Source organism: Mustelus asterias, chromosome 22 (assembly GCF_964213995.1).
Source record: "Mustelus asterias chromosome 22, sMusAst1.hap1.1, whole genome shotgun sequence".
Classification (NCBI taxonomy): domain Eukaryota; kingdom Metazoa; phylum Chordata; class Chondrichthyes; order Carcharhiniformes; family Triakidae; genus Mustelus; species Mustelus asterias.
In genome coordinates, this window is record NC_135822.1 from 43,167,576 (window position 1) to 43,193,301 (window position 25,726).

The 25,726-nt window shown below is 44.8% G+C and overlaps 1 protein-coding gene across 7 annotated transcripts in view; it reads right to left on the bottom strand.

The window, feature by feature from the left end:
- The window catches only part of zbtb40 (zinc finger and BTB domain containing 40), a 111,269-nt gene extending 87,093 nt beyond the window's left edge, over positions 1 to 24,176 (bottom strand). For 6 of the 7 annotated variants that reach the window (XM_078239192.1, XM_078239191.1, XM_078239190.1 and 3 more), the window contains exons 1-5: positions 24,100 to 24,176; positions 15,865 to 16,681; positions 13,086 to 13,219; positions 12,490 to 12,688; positions 731 to 870 (exon numbers count right to left, since the gene is read on the bottom strand). In XM_078239192.1, coding sequence (XP_078095318.1) covers positions 731 to 870; positions 12,490 to 12,688; positions 13,086 to 13,219; positions 15,865 to 16,639 — 1,248 coding nt within the window. In that variant the 5' untranslated portion in view covers positions 16,640 to 16,681; positions 24,100 to 24,176. Of the gene's footprint in view, positions 1 to 730; positions 871 to 12,489; positions 12,689 to 13,085; positions 13,220 to 15,864; positions 16,682 to 19,062; positions 19,141 to 24,099 lie in introns of those variants that run through there. The other variant, XM_078239189.1, reaches the window with a different exon arrangement.
- Positions 24,177 to 25,726: the final 1,550 nt, after the last annotated feature.

A 25,726-nucleotide genomic window follows, 5' to 3' on the forward strand; every position in this document is an offset into this window, starting at 1 on the left:
AGTTAGGCAAGGGTAGGTCGCAAACATTCGGCACTCAATTAGAAAAAGGCAGGCTGATGGATACCCTGAAGAAAATGTCTGTGATTAAACAGATTTAAATATACTTGGGCCTTGATCACTTTTGTAGGCTAGAGTTAGAGATGACCTGCAGTTTTAGACACCCTAATAAAGTCATAGTTCCATCAGAGTGATACCCTGTTGTTACGAGGAAAGGCTTGAAATACTGGACCATTACCTATTCGAGCAGGGAAGACATACAAGGCATGACAGAAGTTTTTAAAAGCATGAAAGATTTTGACAGCACGAAGAAGGTAAGATTATTATTGAATAACAACACCACCATTAATTAAACAGTAAAGTGAGAGATTAGAAGAAATGTTTTTGAAGATAATTGTGAAAGCATACGATGCTTTTCCAGAGAGAGTAGATGAGGCCGAAATAATCTGATCTTTGAAGGTGAACGTAGAAAATCATCTGGTTCAATGTTAAAGAAATGAGGAGCAGGCAGGCCAGCAAGACTTGTTTTGAATTGCTCTAGCAAAGAGCCAACCCAGACATGATTGGCCAAATTACCTTGTGTTGTTCATTTCTGTATCTCTAAAGGAAGAGGCACTTCAGTTTCAGATTACCGAAGAGGACAGAACGAGGTTGCCTTTCCTTTTCAATACAGACAGAAGGTAAAACATTTCAAAACTGGCTGGATAAATAAATACAACACAAGGAAAATTACCTTTCTTTCCTCCTCACTGAAAACCATTCCTTCAGCAGAGGCCAGGCAATCCAATAAAGGGTTCAGGTCCGTCACACATTCCAGAACCTCCTCTTTGTGTAAGTAAAGGTTGAGCAGAAAATCTTCACTATCAATCCGACCTAAATATTAGAAACAACCAATCCATTAGCTCCAAATGAAATGAGATACAGAAGCCAATTTATGAACAAACAAGGTCTGAATCAAAGGTAAAGTCATTCTTTCACACTAAGCCAGATGAAGATAATGTATTCAAGAGATGGCTAGATATAGCACTTGGGGCGAATGGGATCAAAGGTTATGGGGAAAAAGCAGGATGAGGCTATCGAGTTGGACGATCAGCCACGATCATAATGAATGGTGGAGCAGGCTCAAAGGGCCAAATGGTCCCCTCCTGCTCCTATCTTCTATGTTTCTATGCAAGACAGTGGGCCTGATATTACTATTGCGTCATGCCCCAAATGTGGTAAAGTCGGGCGCGAGGCCATTAGCGCGCCCGCGTCCGCGCAGATTGCCACTTGATCAAAACCCGGGAATGGCGGCGATCCGCTTCACGCCCAAAACGGGCGCAACGCCGATTTAAATGCATTTGCATGCATTTCAATTGAATTAATGAACTGCCTGCCCAACTTTATCAGCATTTCCCCATTTACCGCCGCATTCGTCGATCCGGAATCGCGCCAAAATGAACCTGTTGAATAAAAGTCTGAATCGGGGCGCTCCAGCTGCTGGAGAGCAAGTTCAGTGCTTCCAACGGCCCTCTGACTCAGATCAGTGGTGGTGGCGGGGGGGGGGGTGTCAGATCATTCTCTGGTTGGGGGGGCAGAGGGAGAGGAGTGAGGCCAGATCGTTGTCTGGGGAGCGGGGGGGAGGGGAGGGGGCGGGCGAGTGAGGCCAGGTCGTTCTCTTGGGTGGGGGGGCGAGGTCCACTGCCACTCTGTGGGCGATCGGTGGGGGGGGGCTAGCAATCGGTCTGGGTAGCGGGATGGGTGGATAAGGGGGACAATAATGTCTGTGGGGGCCATCACTCCCGCTTTTTGCTCCCAGGCCGCTTCCTCCGCTTTCTGTGGCTCGGGAGCGATCTGACACGGGTGCGCTTTTTCAAATTTTTTTCTAACTGCACATGCGCAGTTCAGAGCTCCGATCATTTCGGGCGTGCTAAGCCCCACCCACAGCACGATTCAGACCTGCGATTTTTTTTTCAGGCTGAGTGGATATGGGGGCGCCTGAAAGCAGATTTCTAAGTTGGATCTGCATTACGCCCAGATTCAGCACTTGGAATGAAAATGGTAAAATCAGGCCCAATATTATTCACATTCAGATGGAAGGTTATAACCCTGAAACATTAACTCTGTTCCTCTCTCCACAGATGCTGTCAGACCTGCTCAGTTATTTTGAATATTTTCTGCTTTTACTTCAGGCTTCCAGTATCCATAGTATTTAGCTTTTATAATATTAATCCTCTTGGTTTCTCCTGCATCAATCTAGCTCCCAAGGCTTCCACAAACAACTCTCTGAACCAGCAATGACATTTTTGGATATGGTCAAAAATAACAATTTGTTTTAAATTCCGCCCATTGTTCAGATGTCAGACTTACACTCCCACACCAGTACATCTCAAATCCCTAGCTAGTACAACTGAAGCAAGCAGAAAGCAAAACCTATATTCTTCTCAGTAACGGTAGGGCTGTATGCACAACACAAGTTAATGGGAGGACACTTGCTTCAGAGCCAGACAGTGGTAGAGTAAAGTCCCACTCCAGAGACTTAAACACAACATCTCTTGTACTCCCACTGGAGTTATTTAAGAAGGGTAGGAAGGATAACCCGGGTAATTATAGGCCGGTGAGCTTGACATCCGTGGTGGGAAAGTTGTTGGAGAAGATTCTTAGAGATAGGATGTATGCGCATTTAGAAAGGAATAAACTCATTAACGATAGTCAGCATGGTTTTGTGAGAGGGAGGTCATGCCTCACTAACCTGGTGGAGTTTTTTGAAGAAGTGACCAAAATGGTTGACGAGGGAAGGGCCGTGGATGTCGTCTATATGGACTTTAGTAAAGCGTTTGACAAAGTCCCTCATGGTAGGCTGGTGAAAAAGGTTGGATCTCATGGGATAAAGGGGGAGGTGGCTAGATGGGTGGAGAACTGGCTTGGTCACAGAAGACAGAGGGTGGTAGTGGAAGGGTCTTTTTCCAGCTGGAGGCCTGTGACTAGTGGTGTTCCGCAGGGCTCTGTATTGGGACCTCTGCTGTTTGTGATTTATATAAATGATCTGGAAGAAGGTGTAACTGGGGTGATCAGTAAGTTTGCGGACGACACAAAATTGGCAGGACTTGCAGATAGTGAGGAGCATTGTCAGAAGCTACAGAAGGATATAGATAGGCTGGAAATTTGGGCAAAGAAATGGCAGATGGAGTTCCATCCTGATAAATGCAAAGTGATGCATTTTGGTAGAAATAATGTAGGGAGGAGCTATATGATAAATGGCAGAACCATAAAGGGTATAGATACGCAGAGGGACCTGGGTGTGCAAGTCCACAGATCCTTGAAAGTGACGTCACAGGTAGAGAAGGTGGTGAAGAAGGCATATGGCATGCTTGCCTTTATAGGACGGGGCATAGAGTATAAAAGTTGGGGTCTGATGTTGCAGATGTATAGAACGTTGGTTCGATTGCATCTGGAATACTGCGTCCAGTTCTGGTCGCCACACTACCAGAAGGACGTGGAGGCTTTGGAGAGAGTACAGAGGAGGTTTACCAGGATGTTACCTGGTATGGAGGGGCTTAGTTATGAGGAGAGATTGGGTAAACTGGGGTTGTTCTCCCTGGAAAGACGGAGGATGAGGGTAGACTTAATAGAGGTGTATAAAATTATGAAAGGCATAGATAGGGTGAACGGTGGGAAGCTTTTCCCCAGGTCGGTGGTGACGTTCACGAGGGGTCATAGGTTCAAGGTGAAGGGGGGGGGGGGAGGTTTAACACAGATATCAGACGGACATATTTTACACAGAGGGTGGTGGGGACCTGGAATGCGCTGCCAGGCAAGGTGGTGTAGGCGGACACACTGGGAACGTTTAAGACTTATCTAGACAGCCATATGAACGGAGTGGGAATAGAGGGATACAAAAGAATGGTCTAGTTGGGACCAGGGAGCGGTGCGGGCTTGGAGGGCCGAAGGGCCTGTTCCTGTGCTGTATTGTTCTTTGTTCTTTGACAAAGGGAGTGCTGCACTGTTGGAGATGCTGTGTTTCCGATGAGAAGTTAAACTGCAGTCCTGCAAACGTGACTTATGCTGTTTAACTAATATTGTTCATAGAATAGAATCATAGAAACCCTACAGTGCAGAAAGAGGCCATTCGGCCCATCGAGTCTGCACTGACCACAATCCCACCCAGGCCCTACCCCCATATCCCTCCATATTTTACCCGCTAATCCCTCTAACCTACACATCCCAGGACACTAAGGGGCAATTTTTAGCATGGCCAATCAACCTAACCCGCACATCTTTGGACTGTGGGAGGAAACCGGAGCACCCGGAGGAAACCCACGCAGACACAAGGAGAATGTGCAAACTCCACACAGACAGTGACCCGAGCCAGGAATCGAACCCAGGTCCCTGGAGCTGTGAAGCAGCAGTGCTAACCACTCTGCTACCGTGCCGCCTCATTTTGGAGCCAGGCAAACGGACTAACAAACAGATGAAAACATTACCTTTATTCACCAATGAACATAATGAAAGGCAAGTCTCGAACCATTAATTTTTATTTTGTCATTATGTAGGCAAATTGAAAACGCTTGACTGCTAATGCTTCTAAAGTTTAATTTAGAAACATCAAATAGTTCTCTATCTCTAATGACTGCCATCACCTTCACCCTGTTTGTTAGTCTGTAAACAATATATTACAAACACTAATGGATAATTTTCAATGCAACTTGGTACACGGAAAGGGTATGGCTCAATCACTCATTGATTAATTTTTGCCAAAGACTTGGGTCTGGAACCTGGAATATTTTTTAAAGGATCCATTAACATTGTAAGATAAGGCAGATTGGCTATTTTTCAAAATACCATGGGTGGTTTTATTTAGAAAGTTGATTGCTTTAAAATGTTGTAAATTGCCTTAGCTGCCGTGGGGAAATTTAATCACAGCTGTCAAAACGTGAGCAGAGTTTTTGGAGCAGGTTGTTGGATGTGCACTGGCCTGAAACATCCTCAGTGAGATAGAAGCTCTCAAAGATTTTTTTTTACAGCTTTGCTGTTACAGAACATCAACCAGGCAGGGATAGTCTCAAGAATTAGTTGCATTATTGTACTAACGTTAAGACAGCATGGTGGAGGCATGTACACTACTGAGTGCCCTCTTCACTTGTTCACAAATCTTATATAAAAAAACAACATTGTATAAAAAACATGTTATATAAAAAACAAAAACTATGTACCTTGTTGAAATGTGGCAGATGAAGCAAGGGGCAGGCAGGGTAGATAGACCTTTCCCTTAGATTCCAACAATTAAATGCATGGCCACTTCAATCTTTAAAAAAAAGTCTCCTAATAGTTCTCATTTATCTGCCAACTTACTCTCTGTGCAGGATCTGCCCAGAGCATTTCACCATCCAAATTGCAAAGTGGTCTGCACTGCCTCCAGATAATAACAAGGAGTTCAGAAACATAAGTGCTAATCTAAACAAAAGAAAATGTTGCAGCAATAATTAAAATGAACTAAAGTAACAGGTCTTAGAACATAGAACATAGAACATAACAGCGCAGAACAGGCCCTTCGGCCCACGATGTTGCACCGACCAGTTAAAAAAAAAACTGTGACCCTCCAACCTAAACCAATTTCTTTTCGTCCATGAACCGTCTTGCACATAAAAAGGTGAAACTGCCACAGTATTACACTATTGTCAATATTTATTCTGGCTACAAAATGTTAAAAATCAGTTAAATAACAAAAGTCAGTACAGTTAGTGCAGATCCTGAATTTTCTTTTCCATAATATTAATTGTACAAGGAAGCAGCTTCTCGTGAAACTTCTCATGGTGTAACACAGGGGATACAGGAAGCAGTAGAACTACATCACCACTTACTGACAGCAGCCTGTAACTGCAGCATCTTCAAAACATTTTACAATGGTCAATTCCACAGGCATGCTCAATGTTAACCCACAATGTCCAAGAACGGTGACAAGATTTTTTTTTTAGGGCAGGAAATGCATGCACAGACAAAAATCTTTTAGCGTCATAATTGATTTGAAAAGTGACTCATTGCAGCAGTGGGACAATGTGTTAATGTTCCTACATGCTGCATCATTTTCTGGTACAATCTCGGCATTTCCTCACACAGCAAATTCTGCACCCTAACCATGACAACCGGTGACCGGAAACAAAGAAAATATAGACCAACTAGCTCAGGAACAGCCAACACCTGCGAATCCTTCTGCTTTGATGGAGCTAGAAGAAAAAGTAAAATACTTTTACACGGTTGTTTCAGTAACCCGATAATGTGCGAGGTTTAGAAGTTAGAGCTAAATTTAAGTTTTGAGCGAAAAGGATACTTCATCACAGAGATGGGTGGAACGTAAGAAGATTTGCTAGATTCAATTTATCTGAGTATTCTGCAGCAGGGCAAGAGGCTAGGTACCCAAAAGGTGCTGCTGTTAGCAGGCTTCTGGCAGTCGATCCAGAAGATGACCTAAGAGCCATTGGTCCAGCTGAGGATGGTAGTTTGGACCTGATGAGGTGTGCAGGTCATCGAGAAGCTCCGGGAGTCATTTGGTGTAGTTAGGTCTCAGAAGTTGTGGGGAGCTGAGAAAATAGCAGAAGGTCACTGGTTCCGTTACAGAGAGGGATAGGGCTCAGGAAAAGCCTTGGGAGCCATTTATAGCTCGATGCAGCTGGGGACTGCAGTTCAGAGAACTCAGGAGCAGCACCAGCTTAGGGAAGCTAATTGTTTGTGGAAGAGTTGGAATTGTGTTGGTAATTGGAGGTGGGAAGCTTTGTGAATCCTGTGGAACAATCTCAGAAAAGTATGAAGCATCGAGCACAGTTAATTCATACCTACCTCTTGCTCATCCTGAATGTGAGTACAAGATAGATATTGTAGATTGTTTTGCTTTACTGACTATGTACTGTAAAGTCTATCATGTTTATTATTTTAGTTGCTTTATTCTCCTTATGGGTAACTGGAATTTCAAACGCATTTGCTTTAAACAAGAGGTTCCTGCTCCCTAACTGGTTCGCAATAAGACGGTGCACAGACGAGGGTCAATATGGAAATTTCATGGGATGGGAATGACATGAGGGGTGGCATGGCAAGGAAGTGGGAGGAGGGGTTGGCATTAGAAGAGTGCATGGGAAGGACGGAAAGGCTTGGAAAGCGGGGTAGCATGGGAGGAGGAGAGGGGAAGGGATTGGCAGCCTGGACAAGATGATTGGATTTTAAGTAGACTAGTGTCCTGCAAATGTTTTGCGGAGCTCTATCAGTTTCAAAATAATGAGGATTTTTGATCAAGGGGGGAAACATCTTTTCAAGGGAAGGAAGGTTATTAATCAGAAGGGCAGATTTAAGGTAATCAGCAAAAGAATCAGGGAGAGATTAGGAAAGTTTTTCATACATAGCACATCTTGTACGTGCAATTCCCAGACTGAAAGGCAGAAGGCGGCTGAAGAAGCAGATTAGGTAGAAACTTCACGACAATTACAAGTATGCTTGAAAAGGAAAATGGGACACAAGATATATGAGTAGGAGTAAACCATGTGGTCCATTGAATCTGCGCTGCTATTCAATATCATCATGGCTGATTTTGAGTTTCAATTCCAATTTCCCACCTGCTTCCAGGATTCCTTAATTCCCAGGAACCCCAAAGATCTGTGGGCAGTGTAGTGGTTAGCACTGCTGCCTCACAGTTCCAGGGACCTGGGTTCGATTCCTGGCTTCGGTCACTGCGTGGAGTTTGCACGTTCTCCCCATGTCTGCGTGGGTTTTCTCTGGGTGCTCCAGTTTTCTCCTACAGTCCAAAGATGTGGGGGTTAGGTTGATTGGTCATGCTAAATTCCCTCTTAGTGTCCCAGGATGCGTAGGTTAGAGGGGTTAGCGGGGTAAATATGTGGGGTTACGAGGACAGTGCGGGATTGTTGTAGGTGCAGACTCGATAGGCTGAATGGCCTCCTTCTGCAGTGTAGGGATTCTATGATCTGTCTATCCCAGCATTAAATGTATTCAATGATGAAGTATCCACAACACTCTGAAGTAGAGAGTTCCAAAGACTCATGTTAGGGCCCTGGACTAGAATTCCAAATTACATTATTATTTATATTAGTCACAAGTAAGGCTTACATTAACATCGCAATGAAGTTACCTGACATTCTCCTAGTCGCCACACTCCAGCGCCTGTTCGGGTCAATGAACCAAGCCAGCACATGGGGCACCTGGAGGAAACCCACGCAGACACGGGGAGAACGTGCAAATTCCACGCCGACAGTGACCCAAGCCAGGAATCGAACTCAGATCCCTGGCGCTATGAGGCAGCAGTGCTAACCACTGTGTCACCATGCCACCCTATGAAGTCAGGCTGGGCCCCAACAATTCTTTTATTTTGGCATAAAATGTGAGTATAGGATGCTTCATTCCAGGAGTCATTCCACTGACAAACTCGGGATTTTTTATAGTAAAACAAACTGTATACTAACAGCTTAACCGTAACTCTAACAAGAAGCAGCTTAACTATTACCCGTTGAACAACATTTAAACATGAAAATAAACAACTCTAATTTCTAATTTATTACTGTTTCAGTTCCAAATAAGAAACATTCTTACAGATTCTTACAGACCACTTTAAATACAGTTAGCACCCATAAATGTACTTGCTATAATGAGTGTAAACAGCCTTGAAGTTTTGAGAGAGATTTTGTGGAGAGTGGAGCTTATAAATCTCTATCTTAAAACAAACCCTCGCCGGAACAAAGAACAGTACAGCACAGGAACAGGCCCTTCGGCCCACCAAGCCTGCGCTGATCACGTTGTCCTACCAAGACCAACTGCCTGGATCCCTCTGTACCCCTCCTTTCATGCGCCTCAGAACTCAAAAGCTGCTTTTCTCTGCCACATACCTAGCTCCTCACATTAACCACATTATCACATGACCCTGCATACCTAAATCCACATTCCATTCCTTCAATAAAAAACACCATGGACGTTTTTCTTTTTGTAAACAATTAGTGAACAAGTCCATTAGCTCTCTCCTAAGTAAACACTACATGTCTAAAATGAGTAATTATCCTGCTTTCCCAACATCTGAGCTGCATTCCCACCAGACATACCAACTGCCTTTAGAACATAGAACATAACAGCGCAGTACAGGCCCTTCGGCCCTCGATGTTGCGCCGACCAGTGAAACCAATCTAAAGCCCATCTAACCTACACTATTCTAATATCATTCATATGTTTATCCAATAACCATTTGAATGCTCTTAATGTTGGCGAGTCCACTACTGCTGCAGGCAGGGCATTCCAAGCCCTTACTACTCTCTGAGTGAAGAACCTACCTCTGACATCTGTCCTAAATCTTTAGAATAAAACTTAACGTTAAAACAGGCCCTTAAACGTAAAAAAGCTATATAAAAAAATATCTACAGCAATAGGACACTATCATCACAATCCTTCAAGTGAAGAGGTTTTTCCTCGTCTTTGTCCTAAATTATCAGCCCCTTTTCCTGAGATTGTCCCCTTGGATTTTACATTTCCTGGCCAGGGGAAACAATCTCTCATAAAAGTAATTGCAGGACATTGAAGAAAGAACAGAGAAGTAGTACTACTCCAATTCCATAGCTCTAAGAACCATTGGCCAAGGTGCAATGAGCTGAATGACTGCTTCTGTATTGTATCATTCTATCATTCAATTTCGTTTACAAAGTCCATACAACTTTATAGCAAATACATTTTTGGATAGAACTGCGAAAGTCATAGTACTCACTCAAGTATGTTTAAAAGTTGATTTCAGAATTCTCACTCTCTTTCACATGAATCCTTTCCAATTAGGTCCCATACATTGTCCAATATCTTCCTCAGTTTCAGAAATTGTCAATTTACATGAAAGTAACATTTTGGCAGGCCTAATTAAAATGTATATTTTTCAACTGTCTGAAGTCAGTGTCTGATAAAGGTGTACACGTACTGGCAACCTTTGGTAAAACTTATTTATAGAAAAGTTTATAGAAAAGATTTCCAAACTCAGCTTTAAGGTTCTAATATTTGTCTTGTCACCTCCTCAGTGCCTGCACATGTAATCTGGGTACTTACTCACTGACCGCTGCTGCCCATCATGATGTTTCTCTGGCTAACAATAATTTAGGGATCAGGAAAGGTTAGGAGCACAACACAATCTGCTCGGATGACAAATATCCAAACTACCCATTAGCTGACTATTTGACTGGCCATAATGCTGGATGCTTCTTCGGAATTGCAGTACATCATGCTCCAATGAGACGAGCACACTTGGGCGATCAGTCAGTTTGCCCTGATCAGCTTCAATCATTCCTACAGGCACAGCTCCCTGACAATGACCCTGGGGAATTGCCCTCACAGGGTCTGAGTGAGATAGGGATCTGCAAGGTGACCTGTAGCTGCCATGCAGCATTCTGCTGGCACATTCAGTGACAGGGTTGGTCCACTGCAGTCAGAACCTTGAACCTAGCTCCTTCCAGCTTGCTGTGATGCTGACCTAAGGGAGCAGGACTGTGGAGTGGCACAGAGAGCAAACATCTCATTCAGCATCACCTCCATTTCACCAGGCATCCAACAACGGGGCTGCACGTTCAGGTGCCTGTAGGCTTGTGCTTGATTTCCGATTTCCTTTCCCTTTAATTTTGTCTGCTGGCTCTTAAGCCCCTTTATTCCTGTTCCTCCTCATGCATTCTCCACCTTGGACCTGCCCAAATCTGAACTTCAAGCTGTGCTCGCCTCAAAGTGGGATTCAAATACCACACTTCACCTAACACCCATTTCAAACTGTTTGGGTACAAACTGGACCATATTAGAAAATCCAGATTTGGGCATGATTACATTCTCTAAAATTTGCAAAAATATCTGTTTTAACAAATCATAAGATTCAACTAAAGAAGTAAAGGTTTCTGAATCAAATTAGTTCCATAGCATTCATAGAATCCTACAGTGCAGGAGGCCATTTGCCCCATCAAGACTGCACTGACAACAATCCCACACAGTCGCCCGAGGCTGGAATTGAACCCAGGTCCCTGGCGCTGTGAGGCAGCAGTGTTAACCACCATGCCACCATGTTGCCCTTGACTGAAGCATTGGTTGGATGCTAGGAATTATGTTAGAATAAATGAATGTCCGCACTTCCAAATTTGGTTTAAAGCTAGAAAAGATTCGGGGTGGCACGGTGGCACAGTGGTTAGCACTGCTGCTTCACAGCTCCAGGGACCTGGGTTCGATTCCCGGCTTGGGTCACTTTCTGTGTGGAGTTTGCACATTCTCCTCGTGTCTGCGTGGGTTTCCTCCGGGTGCTCCGGTTTCCTCCCACAGTCCAAAGATGTGCGGGTTAGGTTCATTGGCCATTCTAAAATTGCCCCTTAGTGTCCTTAGATGCGTAGGTTAGAGGAATTAGTGGGTAAATCTGTGGGGATATGGGGGTAGGGCCTGGGTGGGATTGTGGTCGGTGCAGACTCGATGGGCCGAGTGGCCTCCTTCTGTACTGTAGGGTTTCTATGAATTCGGACAAGCTGGTTAAAAATGTAAGCAAATCTTAGCCCAGCCTAAAACAGGATAGAGAGAAAATAAACTCACCCATCCCGAATTATCTTGAGAAGGTGGTGGCAGAAATACTGCAGTCCATGTGGTTTAGATACATCAAGAGTGCTATTAGGAAGCGAGTCTAGGATTCTGAGCCAGCAACAGTGAAGGAACAGCAGACTAGTTCCAAGTCAGGATGGCGTGTGGTGTGAAGGGGAATTTGTAGTTGGTGAAGTTCCCATTCACGTCCTGCACTTCTCCTTCAGCTTGCTAGAGGTTGCAGATTTGGAAGCTGCTTTCAAAAGCGGCTTGACATGTTGCTGCAATGCTTCTACACTGTGTCAGTGGTGGAGGAAGTGAATGCTAAAGTTGGTGGTTGCAGTGCCAATCTAGAAAACTACCCTTGATGGTATCGGACTCCTTGATTTTTGTTGGAGCTGCACTCACCTAGGCAAGTGGGGAGTATTCCATCACACTCTTGACCTTTGCCTTGTAGATGGTAGATAAGCTTTGGGCACTCAGGAGGTAAGAATCCCCAACCTCTGACTTGCTCTTGTAGCCATAGTATTTACTTGGCTAAGTTTCTGGTCAATAGCAACCCCCGGGATGCTGATAGTGGGGGATTCAGCAATGGTAATGCTATTGAATGTGAAGGGGTGGCCACAGAATTGTTCCGGCGCAGGAGGAGGATACCTCATCATGACTGCACCAATGATTGGATTATCTCTTTTTGGAAATCTTATTTTCTGGCACTTTGTGGAGGATATGTTACAATACCACTCCACTACCAAATCCCGTGCTGAGTAGTTAATATAGCTGACTTACACTTGCTAGAAGCTACATATATTCAAATGTATATATTAATTTTTCTCTTTGAAATTTAGCATCTGTCCTGATGAGTACAAGAGAAAAAGCTTCAACAGCATTTTTTCAGCAGCATTCAAGTTCAGTACTAACAAGCGACTATTAGTTACTGATGCAGGAACTCACCAGTTAGTATTAAGCGTTCTATGGGTAGGTTTCGGTTTAAGTTCTGAAGCACAGTTTGCAGCCTTGGGTAAGCTTCTTTGCTCTGCTCAAGCACAAATATCAGGGTTTCTAGTTGCAAAGTCTTCTCTTCTGTAACTTTATCCAGTAACCTGCAGAAAACTTCACCACTTTCTGCCTCTTTACAGCAGTCTAAGAATACCTGAAGCAGAACACAGCAGGTGGATACCGGTTAAGCTTTGTCAATCACCATACTATCTTTTATCCCAGTGATTTAACTATTTCCAAATCTATACACAGGTAAAGTAATCGACATTTGTACACTTCTATCATGTATCCACAATATGGAAACCTAGTGATGCATCTTCAGTGATTTTCTTCACCGTGCCAGCCTCACATCGGAGGAGTTTAGCCCATTCTTTAACGGAGGGAGAGAGGTAGGAGTGGAACAAGTACATTTAACAGGGAAACAGCAGTTAATATCAAGGATGGGATGGAAGCATTTTCCTGTGTACGGAAGGGGGAAGTGAGAATAAACAGCAAGGGAAGAGACAATGAGACAATTGTTTCAAACATGGATATCAAATATTGATCAATACCTTTTTCTCTGCTAGCGGGATGTCATCACATTTAACCACAGAATCCACTAAAGCACGCAGGTCCTGAACAGCCTCTGCTAGATCTCGTTTGTGTTGCGAGAGGAACTCCAGCTCTGTGAGATTCCTGGGCTCTTCTGCTCACAGAAACAAAAAACAACATTATTCCTGCAGGAGCTTCACAGTATATTGGCAAAATCCAATCAAGTTTGGCACAGGTTGTACAAAACAGGTCATTTTAAACACATCTCGCAGAACATTAAGTGATCAAATATTTGATCACTTAACACCAATGTCAAAATTCCCTGAACAATACTAAAGCTGCTAATTTTTAGCCGACTTAAGAAAGTATTAATTAAAACAATATCATATGCATTAACTCATCACTGACCAATCAGCTCCCTTAGGGGACAGTGTTACAACCTGTAACTATCACAATCTTTCCAGTTCTGACACATGGTTGTCTGGAACAAAGCAGTGTGTTTACAGTTGCCTTTGAATCAGCCAATCTGGATGTCCCTGTCTATGATGAATAATGGAACTTAGAAGGCACAACAACTATCACACTACTGATCTGATATCAAAGCTGACAGCCTCCGGACAGACAAAATGGTGTTCTGTTGCCTGACTCCTGGCTTTCCACCGCCTATAAGACACGAGTCAGGAGTGTGATTGGATGAGTGCAACTGCGACAACACTGAGTTCGACATCATCCAGGACAAAGCATCTCATTCATCACTTTAAAGATCCACTCTCTTCACTATCTTCCTTCCGGTGGATGCAGTATGCCCAATCTACAAGGTGCACTGCAACATAGACAGTACCTCCACTAACACCACAAACATTTCAAAAATGTTTCACTGACCTTGGGACATGTTGGAGACAAAAGAACTGGCGTATAAACTCAAACTCTTTCATTCTACTGAATTGGGAAATTACTTCAAGATGATCTATAAATCTTCAAACATTACAGAATTTATAAACTAACATTGGAGCGTTACATAGGAACATCCAAATTCCGCTATTTATGCTCTTGAGCTTGCTGCTCCATTCAGTAAGATCATGCCTGATGTAATCGTGGCCTCACCTCCACGTTCTCCCTAGTTCAGACAACCACTGACTCCCTTGTCAGTCAAAAATCTATCTACCTTTGCCTTAAAAAACGCTCTGCAGGGAAAAGAAATCCAAAGACTCACGACCTTCAGAAAAAAATTCTCATCTCCATCTTAAGAAATCATAGAAATCATAGAAACCCTACAGTGCAGGAGGAGGCCATTCGGCCCATCGTGTCTGCACCGACCACAATCCTACCCAGGCCCTACCCCCACATATTTTACCCGCTAATCCCTCTAACCTACACATCCCAGGACTCTTAAGGGGCAATTTTTTAACCTGGCCAATCAACCTAACCCGCACATCTTTGGACTGTGGGAGGAAACCGGAGCACCCGGAGGAAACCCACACAGACACGAGGAGAATGTGCAAACTCCACACAGACAGTGACCCGAGCCGGGAATCGAACCCGGGACCCTGGAGCTGTGAAGCAGCAGTGCTAACCACTGTGCTACCGTGCCGCCCCCTAAATGGGGGACCTCTTATTTTTAACCTGTGTCCCTAGACCCCCCCACAAGGGGAGGCGATGGTCTAGTGGTATTACCGCTAGACTATTAATCCAGAAACTCAACTAATGTTCTGAGGACCCAGGTTCGAATCCCGCCACGGCAGGTAGTGGAATTTGAATTCAATAAAAAATATCTGGAATTAAGAATCTACTGATGACCATGAAACCCTTTGTCGATTGTTGGAAAAACCCTTCTGATTCACTAATGCTCTTTAGGGAAGGAAATCTGCCATCCTTACCTGGTCTGGCCTACATGTGACTCCAGAGCCGCAGCAATGTGGTTGACTCTCAATTGCTCTCAGGCAACTAGGGATGGGCAATAAATGCTGGCCAGCCAGCGACGCCCATATCCCATGAATGATTTTTTTACAAAATCCTCTCAGCATCCACCCCGTTAAGTCCCCTCAGGATGTTTTATGTTTCGTCTCTCATTCTTCTAAACTCCAATGAATACGGGCCCGGCCTGTCCAACCTTTCCTCATATAAAACGCCAACCCAGGAATGAGTCAAGTGAAACTTCTCTGAACTGCTTCTAACTCAATTATGCCCTTTGTTAAAGAAGGAGACCAAAACTATACACAGCACGGCGGCACAGTAGTTAGCACTGCTGCCTCACAGCACCAGGGACCGATCCAGGTTTGATTCCCGGCTTGGATTACTGTCTGCATGGAGTCTACACGTTCGCCCTGTGTCTGCGTCGGTTTCCTCCGGGTGTTCCAGTTTCCTACCACAGTCCAAAAGACGTGCTGGTTAGGTGCACTGGCCACGCTAAATTCTCCCTCAGGTGTACCTGAACAAGCGCCGGAGTGTGGCGACTAGGGGATTTTCACAGTAACTTCATTGCATTGTTAACATAAGCCTACTTGTGACACTAATAAATAAACCTTTAAACTTTAGTACTCTCGATGTGGTCTCACCAACAGCCTGCTACAAAGAATTGACCTGAAATAGTAAACAAAAACTAGAACATGGCACACACATATTCATTGTTGGTACAATAGGATTCTTTCCCAACTCTAATTGAGAGAGTTTGAGAGAGATTTCCTATCAACCCAACTGCTTCATTGACTGAAACTCACTGAATGACTTTTCATTGATAATCATCTGCTGATTGTGGTTTCAAAGATCAATCGAGGAAAACATTACAGTACTATACTATACCTGATATTGTGAGCTTCCCTTTCAAGTTGGCTGGCTCACTGACCATTTCTTCATCCTCAGTACAAACTGGGGAATTACTAACAGCTTGGATGTCGGCGATATTGCTTTCTGCTAAACCTTCTTGGTGCTCAGCACTTTGTTTTGGAGCAACAGTATCACCAAAGAGAATATTCTCCTCAGAGGGAAGTGCAACTCCAGTGCTTTCTAAGCCTTCGAAACCAGCAGAGCTTAATCCTTCCAGAGACAAGTTTTGCTCAGCTGTCCCAGTTATTTCAGTAACATTAGGAGCAGGCTCCTCAATCTTGTTGGATTCTTGCTCTGAGCAATATTGAGTTGTGTCTGCTGGACTGTGTCTCTCTAGATGCTGTACAGCTTCACCTACAGCAGGGCTAGAGATACACATTTCATTTTCCGCAGTGTGCTTCATTAGATTTGCTACGATGTTTTTGCAGCTCACAGCGATGTCAAACATTTGCAAATTGTCAGCAACAGAAACCACTTTCGTAAAGTTGTGCTTCCCTGGTGGAACTTTCCCCGTGTAGATCATCTCCAAAAGAACAGCAAACTCTGCTGGGCAGACGACAGCCTGGTCAATGGAAATTGTGTCTGTGTTGTCCAGCAGAGATTTAAAGAGCAAACTGGAGGCGGCCAGTACGAGTTTGTGCGCTCTAAACGGAGTGCTTCCGATAAGTAAAGTGCAGTCACAGAACAGTTCCTCCTTTCTCAGGGTGTACAACTGCTGCATCAGTTGCCTGCTGTAGTTTGGCAACTCCATACTGTCAGGCAGCTTCCTCAAGGTAACTTTTCCAGATGCTACCTTTAAACAATAAAGAAAGATTCTTGTGACATATCAACATAATTGCTTTATAGAACATAGAACATAGAAAGCCACAGCACAAACAGGCCCTTCGGCCCACAAGTTGCGCCGATCACATCCCCACCTCTAGGCCTATCTATAGCCCTCAATCCCATTAAATCCCATGTACTCATCCAGAAGTCTCTTAAAAGACCCCAACGAGTTTGCCTCCACCACCACCGACGTCAGCTGATTCCACTCACCCACCACCCTCTGAGTGAAAAACTTACCCCTGACATCTCCTCTGTACCTACCCCCCATTTATATTTTATAACAAATCAGTTCAGCACAAGTAAAAAACATAGAGGATAGAAGCGGGAGGTGACCATTCAGCCCTTGGACCTGTTCCACCTTTCACTATGACCATGGTTGACCCTCTATCTCAACACCATACTTCTGTGCCCTCCCCATACTCCCTGATTTTGATTTGATTTCTTGTCACATATATTTGTAAACAGTGAAAAGTATTATTTCTTGCGCGCTACACAAACAACATACCGTACAAAGGAAGGAAAGGAGAGGGTACAGAGTGTAGTGTTACATTCATAGCTAGGGTGCAGAGAAAGATCAATGTAAAGCGAGGTAGGTCCATTCAAAAGTCTGATGGCAGCAGGGAAAAAGCTTTTTCCGCCTAAGGATTGCCAAATCGACAAGAGATTGAATTTGAGCATTGTTGGAGAGTTTAAAAGAGCTAGAATAATGTATTAGAAGCATAGAACAAGAGTAAAAGATAGAATTAGAAGGTATGTTGGGCTCAGCTTGCAAGAAATCACCTCACTCCAGCCCCATCTTGACATACATAGAAAACTATCCATTTCCTTCTGAAACATGTTCAGTGACTTCCCAGCCTTCTGTGGTTAACAATTCCAGAGGTTCACCACCTTCTTAAGTAAAAATAAAATTCTCTACAGCTCAGTTCAAATGGCCTCCCTCATATCCTGAGACTGTGACCCTGTCAAAAGTTGATAGGTTTCAATCAGACCCTCTCATTCTTCTAACTTCCAGTGAATATAGGGTCAATTGACCCAATCTTTCCTCATATGACAATCCTGCCATCCCAACAATCAGCCTGAACATTCACTGTACTCCCTCTATGGAAAATATTTCCTTTCTTAGATAAGAATCATCGAATCATAGTATTCTACAGTGCAGAAGGCCACTCAGCCCATCGGGTCTGCAACAACTACAATTCCACCCAGCCCGATCCCCATAACCCAATGCATTTACCCGAGCTAGGTCCCCTGACACTAGGGGGCAATTTAGCATGACCAATCAACATAACCCTAACATCTTTGGACTGTGGGAGGAAATTGGAGCACCCAGAGGAAACCCATTCAGACACGGGGAGAAAACTCTCCACAAGCCAGGAATCAAACCCAGGTCCCTGGTGCTGTAAAGTAGCTGTGCTAACCACTGTGCCATCGTGCCGCCCATAAGACCAAAATTGCATGCAATACTCCAGGCATGGCCTCACCAAGGCCCTGTCCAGCTGCAGTAAGACATCCTTGCTCTTGTACTCAAGTCTGATTGCAGTGAAGGCCAACATACCATACTGGGGTGGGGTGGCCGGGGTGGGACGGCCAGGATGGGAGTCTAAAGAAATCTTGTCGAAATAAAAATGTTCATTTCACCACAAATGTTTTGTGACTAGTTTACAAATAAAACTCGAAAATGTTGAAAATACTCAGGGTTACGTTCCAGGACAATGATCTTTCTTCAGGACTAAGTTAATGAAAGTGAACAGGATGCTTCTCCCTCCACAGATGCTGCCAAACCCAAGAACTTCCAGAATTTTCTGTTCATTTCTAATTTCCAGCATCAGCAATATTTTGCTTTAATTTTACATTTATAAAAATGCTGCATCATATCACTTAGAGATTCAGCAATCACTTGAACCATTTCAGTTTACCAAAACACAACATGACCTACTGATAGTGTCCATTAGCCTCCAGAACCAAACAAGTTAACAGTATAAACCAAAGATTTGATCCATTACATGCTCATGGTATAACTTGTACAGTAAGCAAGTAGAGACACAGGAATATGCCCAGTGTTAGATTAATGTAATCACATTTGGACTGATTCATCCCCCTCTGGCGAGCTTGAGTTTGTGTCTTTACATGCCCTGTTTGTGAACTGAAATCCCACTCACCTGATGAAGGGGCAGCGCTCTGAAAGCTAGTGGCTTGTGCTACCAAATAAACCTGTTGGACTTTAACCTGGTGTTGTGAGACTTCTTACTGTGTTTACCCCAGTCCAACGCCAGCATCTCCACATCATGGCTGCTCTTGCCTTCACTTTGAACAATTTTAAAATCACGGAGAAGTCAAGAAGTGAAATACCAGAGCTTAAACCATTTTAGGTGATGCCACTTTAACCAAGATACTCGTCAGGAATTTCACAGCAGTTTGGATCTTCTGAAAAGTTAAACAGAATACTCATTTGACATTTCCGTTTCATGGCTTCTGATGAATTATCAGGATGCGTTAACAATGAGCAACGGCAGTGAAACACAGGACAGAGTATTGCCTACTATATGTAGCTGTGTGCTCAGGTAGGTGGAGGTTGCTCAGCATGGTTGGCATATGCTTCTGGCTAGAGCACCGTGGCTTCAAGGTTCCAAGTCAACATTGTGATCAAAACACAGTACAGAGGGAGTGCTGCACTGCCAGACGTGCCTTCCTCTTTCTAACAGAGCAAGAAACTAAGGCTCTGTTGCTTGGTCAGATATTGTAAGAGTTAGCATAAGAAATAGGAACGGGGTAGATCACTCAGCCCTCAAGGCTGCTCCGCCATCCAATAAGATATAACTGACCTTATCCCTCAACTACATTCCCATAACATCCCCTGTATCAAATCAACATTCCTTCCTCAACCAATATCACCAAAAGTTATCCAGCAACATCCATCCCTCTGACACCAAAAGTAAAATGTAAGATTCTGAGGGATGGGGAAAGGGGCAGTGGGGGGACAGGGTAGATGCTGAGAGGATGTTTCCTCTCATAGGGGAACAGTTTGAAAATAAGGGGTCTCCAAATTAAAGTGGAGCTGAGGCTCATTGATCTTTGGAATTTGCTTACAGAGAGAGCAGTGGAAGCTGGGTCACTGAAATATATTCAAGGCTGAATAGACAGATTTTTGTTTAACAAATGAGTCAATCCACCATTGTCAGCATGGTTTTAAGAAGGGTAATTCATGCTTGACAAACTTGCTTGAGATAAAAACAGTGTTAAAGGAATATGGGGAGGTGGATTTGAGACCAGGAAGAGATTAGCCATGATCGGATTGGAGCAGGCGCCAAGGGCTGAATTGCCTACTTCTGCTCCTAACTCTTATGTCCTAAACTGCACACAGTATTGGGGATGCAATCTCACCAATGCCCTGTATAACTGAAGCATAACATCCTTACTTTTATAAAAGCAAAATACTGCAGATGCTGGAATCTGAAACAAAAACAGAAACTGCTGGAAAAAAAACTCAGCAAGTCTGGCAGCAGGTCTCTGTGGAGAGAAAATAGTTAAAGTTTCAAGTCCATATCACTCTTTTCAGAGCGATCTTTTATGTTCAACTCCTCTCATAGTAAAGGATAGCATTCCATTAGCCTTCTTGATTATATGCTGTACCTGCATGCTAGCTTTGTGTGATCCATGTGCGAGAACACCTAAATCCTTTTTCCCTCTGCACCTCAGCATTCTGCAGTCCGTCTCCAGTTAAGCAACTCTCTCTATTTTTATTCTTCCTGCCAATGTGAACAACTTCGCATTTTCCCATATTATACTCCATCTGCCAGATTTTGCCCACTCATTGAACCATCTGCAAGTTTAGCTACCATGCCTTCACTGCCTTCATCTAAGTCATTGATATAAATTGTAAAAAATTGAGGCCCCAGCACAAACCCCTGCAGGACTCCATTCATCGCATTCTGCCAATCAGACGAAGACACATTTATACATACTCTGTTTTCAGCCAGCCTGCCAATCTTCAATCCAGGCTAATAAGTTACCCCTGACACCATGAACATCTATTTTTTGCAATAATCTGACGTGGCACTTTATCCGCGTTAGTATAGTGGTTAATATTCCCGCCTGACACGCGAATGATTGGGGTTCAATTCCCCGACAGGAATCTTGGAAGTTGTGCAAAAGTTGCACTGGCAGTCACACTGTGCTTTGTGGTGGCACTGTGATTAGCACTGCTACCTCACAGCACCAGGAACCCGGGTTTGATTCCAGCCTTGGGTGACTGTGCGCAGTTTGCATGTTCTCCCTGTGTCTGGGTGGGTTTCCTCCGGGTGCCCCGGTTTCCTCCCACAGTCCAAAGATGAGAAGGTAGGCTGATGCTGTGTAGGTCAGGGGGATTATGGGGATAGGGCCTGGGGAAAATGCTCCAGAGGAGAGTTTGTGTGGACTCGATGGGCCAAATGGCCTCCTTCTGCACTGTCGGTATTGTATGATTCTTATCAAATGCTTTCTGGAAATCCAAATACAGTATATCTACAGGCTCCTCTATATCCACAGTATATGTTACTCCTTCAAACAACTCCAGTGAATTGGTTAAACATTATTTCTCTTAAACAATGATGTTGCAAAGCTGGCCAACTACTATATGACATAGCAACTTGAGCCCAGCAGCAACAAAACAGTCTCTGGTATATTCCCCCTCCACAATGCCAACACAAAGAGAACAAGAACAAAGAACAAAGAACAGTACAGCACAGGAAACAGGCCCTTCGGCCCTCCAAGCCTGTGCCGCTCCTTGGTCCAACTAGACCAATCGTTTGTATCCCTCCATTCCCAGGCTGCTCCTGTGACTATCCAGGTAAGTCTTAAACGATGTCAGCGTGCCTGCCTCCACCACCCTACTTGGCAGCGCATTCCAGGCCCCCACCACCCTCTGTGTAAAAAACGTCCCTCTGATATCTGAGTTATACTTCGCCCCTCTCAGCTTGAGCCCGTGACCCCTCATGATCGTCACCTCCGACCTGGGAAAAAGCTTCCCACTGTTCACCCTATCTATACCCTTCATAATCTTGTACACCTCTATTAGATCTCCCCTCATTCTCCGTCTTTCCAAGGAGAACAACCCCAGTCTACCCAATCTCTCCTCATAGCCAAGACCCTCCATACCAGGCAACATCCTGGTAAACCTTCTCTGCACTCTCTCTAACGCCTCCACGTCCTTCTGGTAGTGCGGCGACCAGAACTGGACGCAGTACTCCAAATGTGGCCTAACCAGCGTTCTATACAGCTGCATCATCAGACTCCAGCTTTTATACTCTATACCCCGTCCTATAAAGGCAAGCATACCATATGCCTTCTTCACCACCTTCTCCACCTGTGTTGCCACCTTCAAGGATTTGTGGACTTGCACACCTAGGTCCCTCTGTGTTTCTATACTCCTGATGACTCTGCCATTTATTGTATAACTCCTCCCTACATTATTTCTTCCAAAATGCATCACTTCGCATTTATCCGGATTAAACTCCATCTGCCACCTCTCCGCCCAATTTTCCAGCCTATTTATATCCTGCTGTATTGCCCGACAATGCTCTTCGCTATCCGCAAGTCCAGCCATCTTCGTGTCATCCGCAAACTTGCCGGTTACACCAGTTACACCTTCTTCCAAATCATTTATATATATCACAAATAGCAGAGGTCCCAGTACAGAGCCCTGCGGAACACCACTGGTCACAGACCTCCAGCCGGAAAAAGACCCTTCGACCACTACCCTCTGTCTCCTATGGCCAAGCCAGTTCTCCACCCATCTAGCCACTTCTCCTTGTATCCGATGAGCCTTAACCTTCTTAACCAACCTGCCATGTGGGACTTTGTCAAATGCCTTACTGAAATCCATATAGACAACATCCACGACCCTTCCTTCATCAACCGTTTTTGTCACTTCCTCAAAAAACTCCACCAAATTTGTAAGGCACGACCTCCCTCTTACAAAACCATGCTGTCTGTCACTAATGAGATTGTTCCGTTCTAAATGCACATACATCCTGTCTCTAAGAATCTTCTCCAACAACTTCCCTACCACGGACGTCAAGCTCACCGGCCTATAATTTCCTGGGTTATCCCTGCTACCCTTCTTAAACAACGGGACCACATTCGCTATCCTCAAATCCTCAGGGACCTCACCCGTGTCCAAAGCGACAAAGATTTCCGTCAGAGGCCCAGCAATTTCATCTCACGTCTCCCTGAGCAGTCGAGGATAGATGCCATCAGGCCCTGGGGATTTGTCAATTTTAATGTTCCCTAAAAAACCTAACACTTCCTCTCTTGTAATGGAGATTTTCTCTAACGGGTCAACACCTCCCTCCGAGACACTCCCGGTTAACACACCCCTCTCCTTCGTGAATACCGATGCAAAGTATTCATTTAGGATCTCCCCTATTCCCTTGGGTTCTAAGCATAATTCCCCTCCTTTGTCCCTGAGAGGTCCGATTTTCTCCCTGACAACTCTTTTGTTCCTAACGTATGAATAGAATGCCTTAGGATTCTCCTTAACACCAAGCAAGAACTCAACATCTCCTTGAATTGGAAGAAACTGAATTACAACTGCAGCCCATTTACCTTGGTGTTACCCTTAATTGAATACAGACATACAAAAAACTTCTGATCAATATGTTGTTAAACTGTTTGTGTGGACTCGATGGGCCAAATGGTCTCTTTCTGCACTGTAGGGTTTCTATGATTCTATGAGGTTCTCCTCAACCATTTCCACACTGGCCAAGGCCTTTGTACAGCAAATTGGCATCTTACAGAGAAACTAGACTATGGTGCCCCCGCTAATCAATGATTCACATCATTGAAAACTGGCCCCTCACAAAATTCAGCAGAAGCTCCGGGAGCTCCATTCAGCCACTGCTGAAGCTAATGCTTGCCTTGGAGATTACTGCATCCATTTAAAGAAACCCTGCTGACTCTTCCCAAATACCTGGAGCCTCAGTGCCCAGCTCGTTAATGATTGATTCCAGCACCTTCCCCATGACAGCTGTCAAGCTCACTGGTGTGTAAGCTCCTGTTTGTGTCTCCCTCTCCTTGGATAGGGGGGATTATTCTGGGGGACTTTCCTGTCCAAAATCTAACGGAAATTATCACTAATGATCCACTGTGTGTCCAAACAGTGGGATTTAGGGGGAGTCTGCACTGAACTCCACAGCAGCTTGTGGGCAGCTTTGATCCAATTGCTCTTTCCTATTGGATGATTGGAGCTGGAAGTGGGAGGAAGCTGGACACAGAATCAATTCTGTAATCACAGAGCGATAAACACTGAAATACTCCACATGCAGCCCAATCAGCAGCCAACCTGCAGCTCTGCGGGCTGGGCTGGGCTGACTAGGCTCTCCCTGGCCCGGGCCCGCTCTCCTCACTGACCTGCCCGCGCTCCTCCGCTCCCACTTCTCCAGCATCTCCGAGCAGCCGGCCGGCACTCACACTCAAACCACTTCCGGCCACCTGGACCTCTGAACCCGGAACCACCTCTTCCCGCAGTCACATCACACCAATCCGGCAGCTCAATCTCAGTGCGCAAGCTCAGTGCCGGCAGCTCCGTCTCAGTGCGCAAGCGCAGTGCCGGCGGTTCGGTCTCGGTGCGCAAGCGCAGTGCCGGCGGTTCGGTCTCGGTGCCCAAGTTCAGTGCCAGCGGTTCGGTCTCAGTGCGCAAGCTCAGATCGGTCACAATGCACAGGTGAAGTGCCGGCAGCTCGGTCATCGTGCGCAGGCTCAGCTCTGGTGATTCAGCAACAGTGCGCAGGCTCAGTCCTGGCTTTCAGCCACAGTGCCGGCAGGGTTGGCAGACTTGCATTGATACAGCTCCCTGCTCATCCTGGAGCCTCTGAAAGGGCAGTGACTGTAAAAGAGCAATGTGACAAAGATAATATCTCAGAATTGTTGTGGCACAAGAAGAGGATAATATGTTCATACATGCCAGTCCACCAGCTGACAAAATCACAAATACAGCAGCATGTGAATTAGGAGGAGGCCCCTGGAGCCTGCCCCACCATTCAGTTAGGTCATGGCTGATCTGATTGTAACTTGATTTGATTTAATTTATTATTGTCACATTATTAGGATACAGTGAAAAGTGTTGTTTCTTGCACGCTATACAGACAAAACATACCATTCATAGAGAAGGAAACGAGAGAGCGCAGAATGTAGCGTTACAGTCATAGCTAAGGCATAGAGAAAAATCAACTTAATGCGAGGTAAGTCCATTCAGAAGTCTGACAGCAGCAGGAAAGAAGCTGTTCTTGAGTCGGTTGGTACGTTGAGCCTGATGAAATATATCCTAGGATTCTTTGGGAGGCAAGGGATGAGATTGCAGAGCCTTTGGCTTTGATCTTTGGGTCCTCACTGTCCACGGGGATGGTGCCAGAGGACTGGAGAATGGCGAATGTTGTTCCTCTGTTTAAGAAAGGGAATAGAAATGACCCTGGTAATTGTAGGCCGGTTAGTCTTACTTTGGTGGTTGGTAAGTTGATGGAAAAGGTCCTTAGGGATGGGATTTACGACCATTTAGAAAGATGCGGATTAATCCGGGATAGTCAGCACGGATTCGTGAAGGGCAAGTCGTGCCTCACAAATTTGATAGAATTTTTGAGGAGGTAACTAAGTGTGTTGATGAAGGTAGGGCAGTTGATGTCATATACATGGATTTTAGTAAGGCGTTTGATAAGGTCCCCCATGGTCGGCTTGTGATGAAAGTGAGGAGGTGTGGGATAGAGGGAAAGTTGGCCGATTGGATAGGTAACTGGCTATCTGATCGAAGACAGAGGGTGGCGGTGGATGGAAAATTTTCGGACTGGAGGCAGGTTGCTAGCGGAGTGCCACAGGGATCAGTGCTTGGTCCTCTGCTATTTGTGAATTTTATTAATGACTTAGAGGAGGGGGCTGAAGGGTGGATCAGTAAATTTGCTGATGACACCAAGATTGGTGGAGCAGTGGATGAGGTGGAGGGCTGTTGTAGACTGCAAAGAGACATAGATAGGATGCAAAGCTGGGC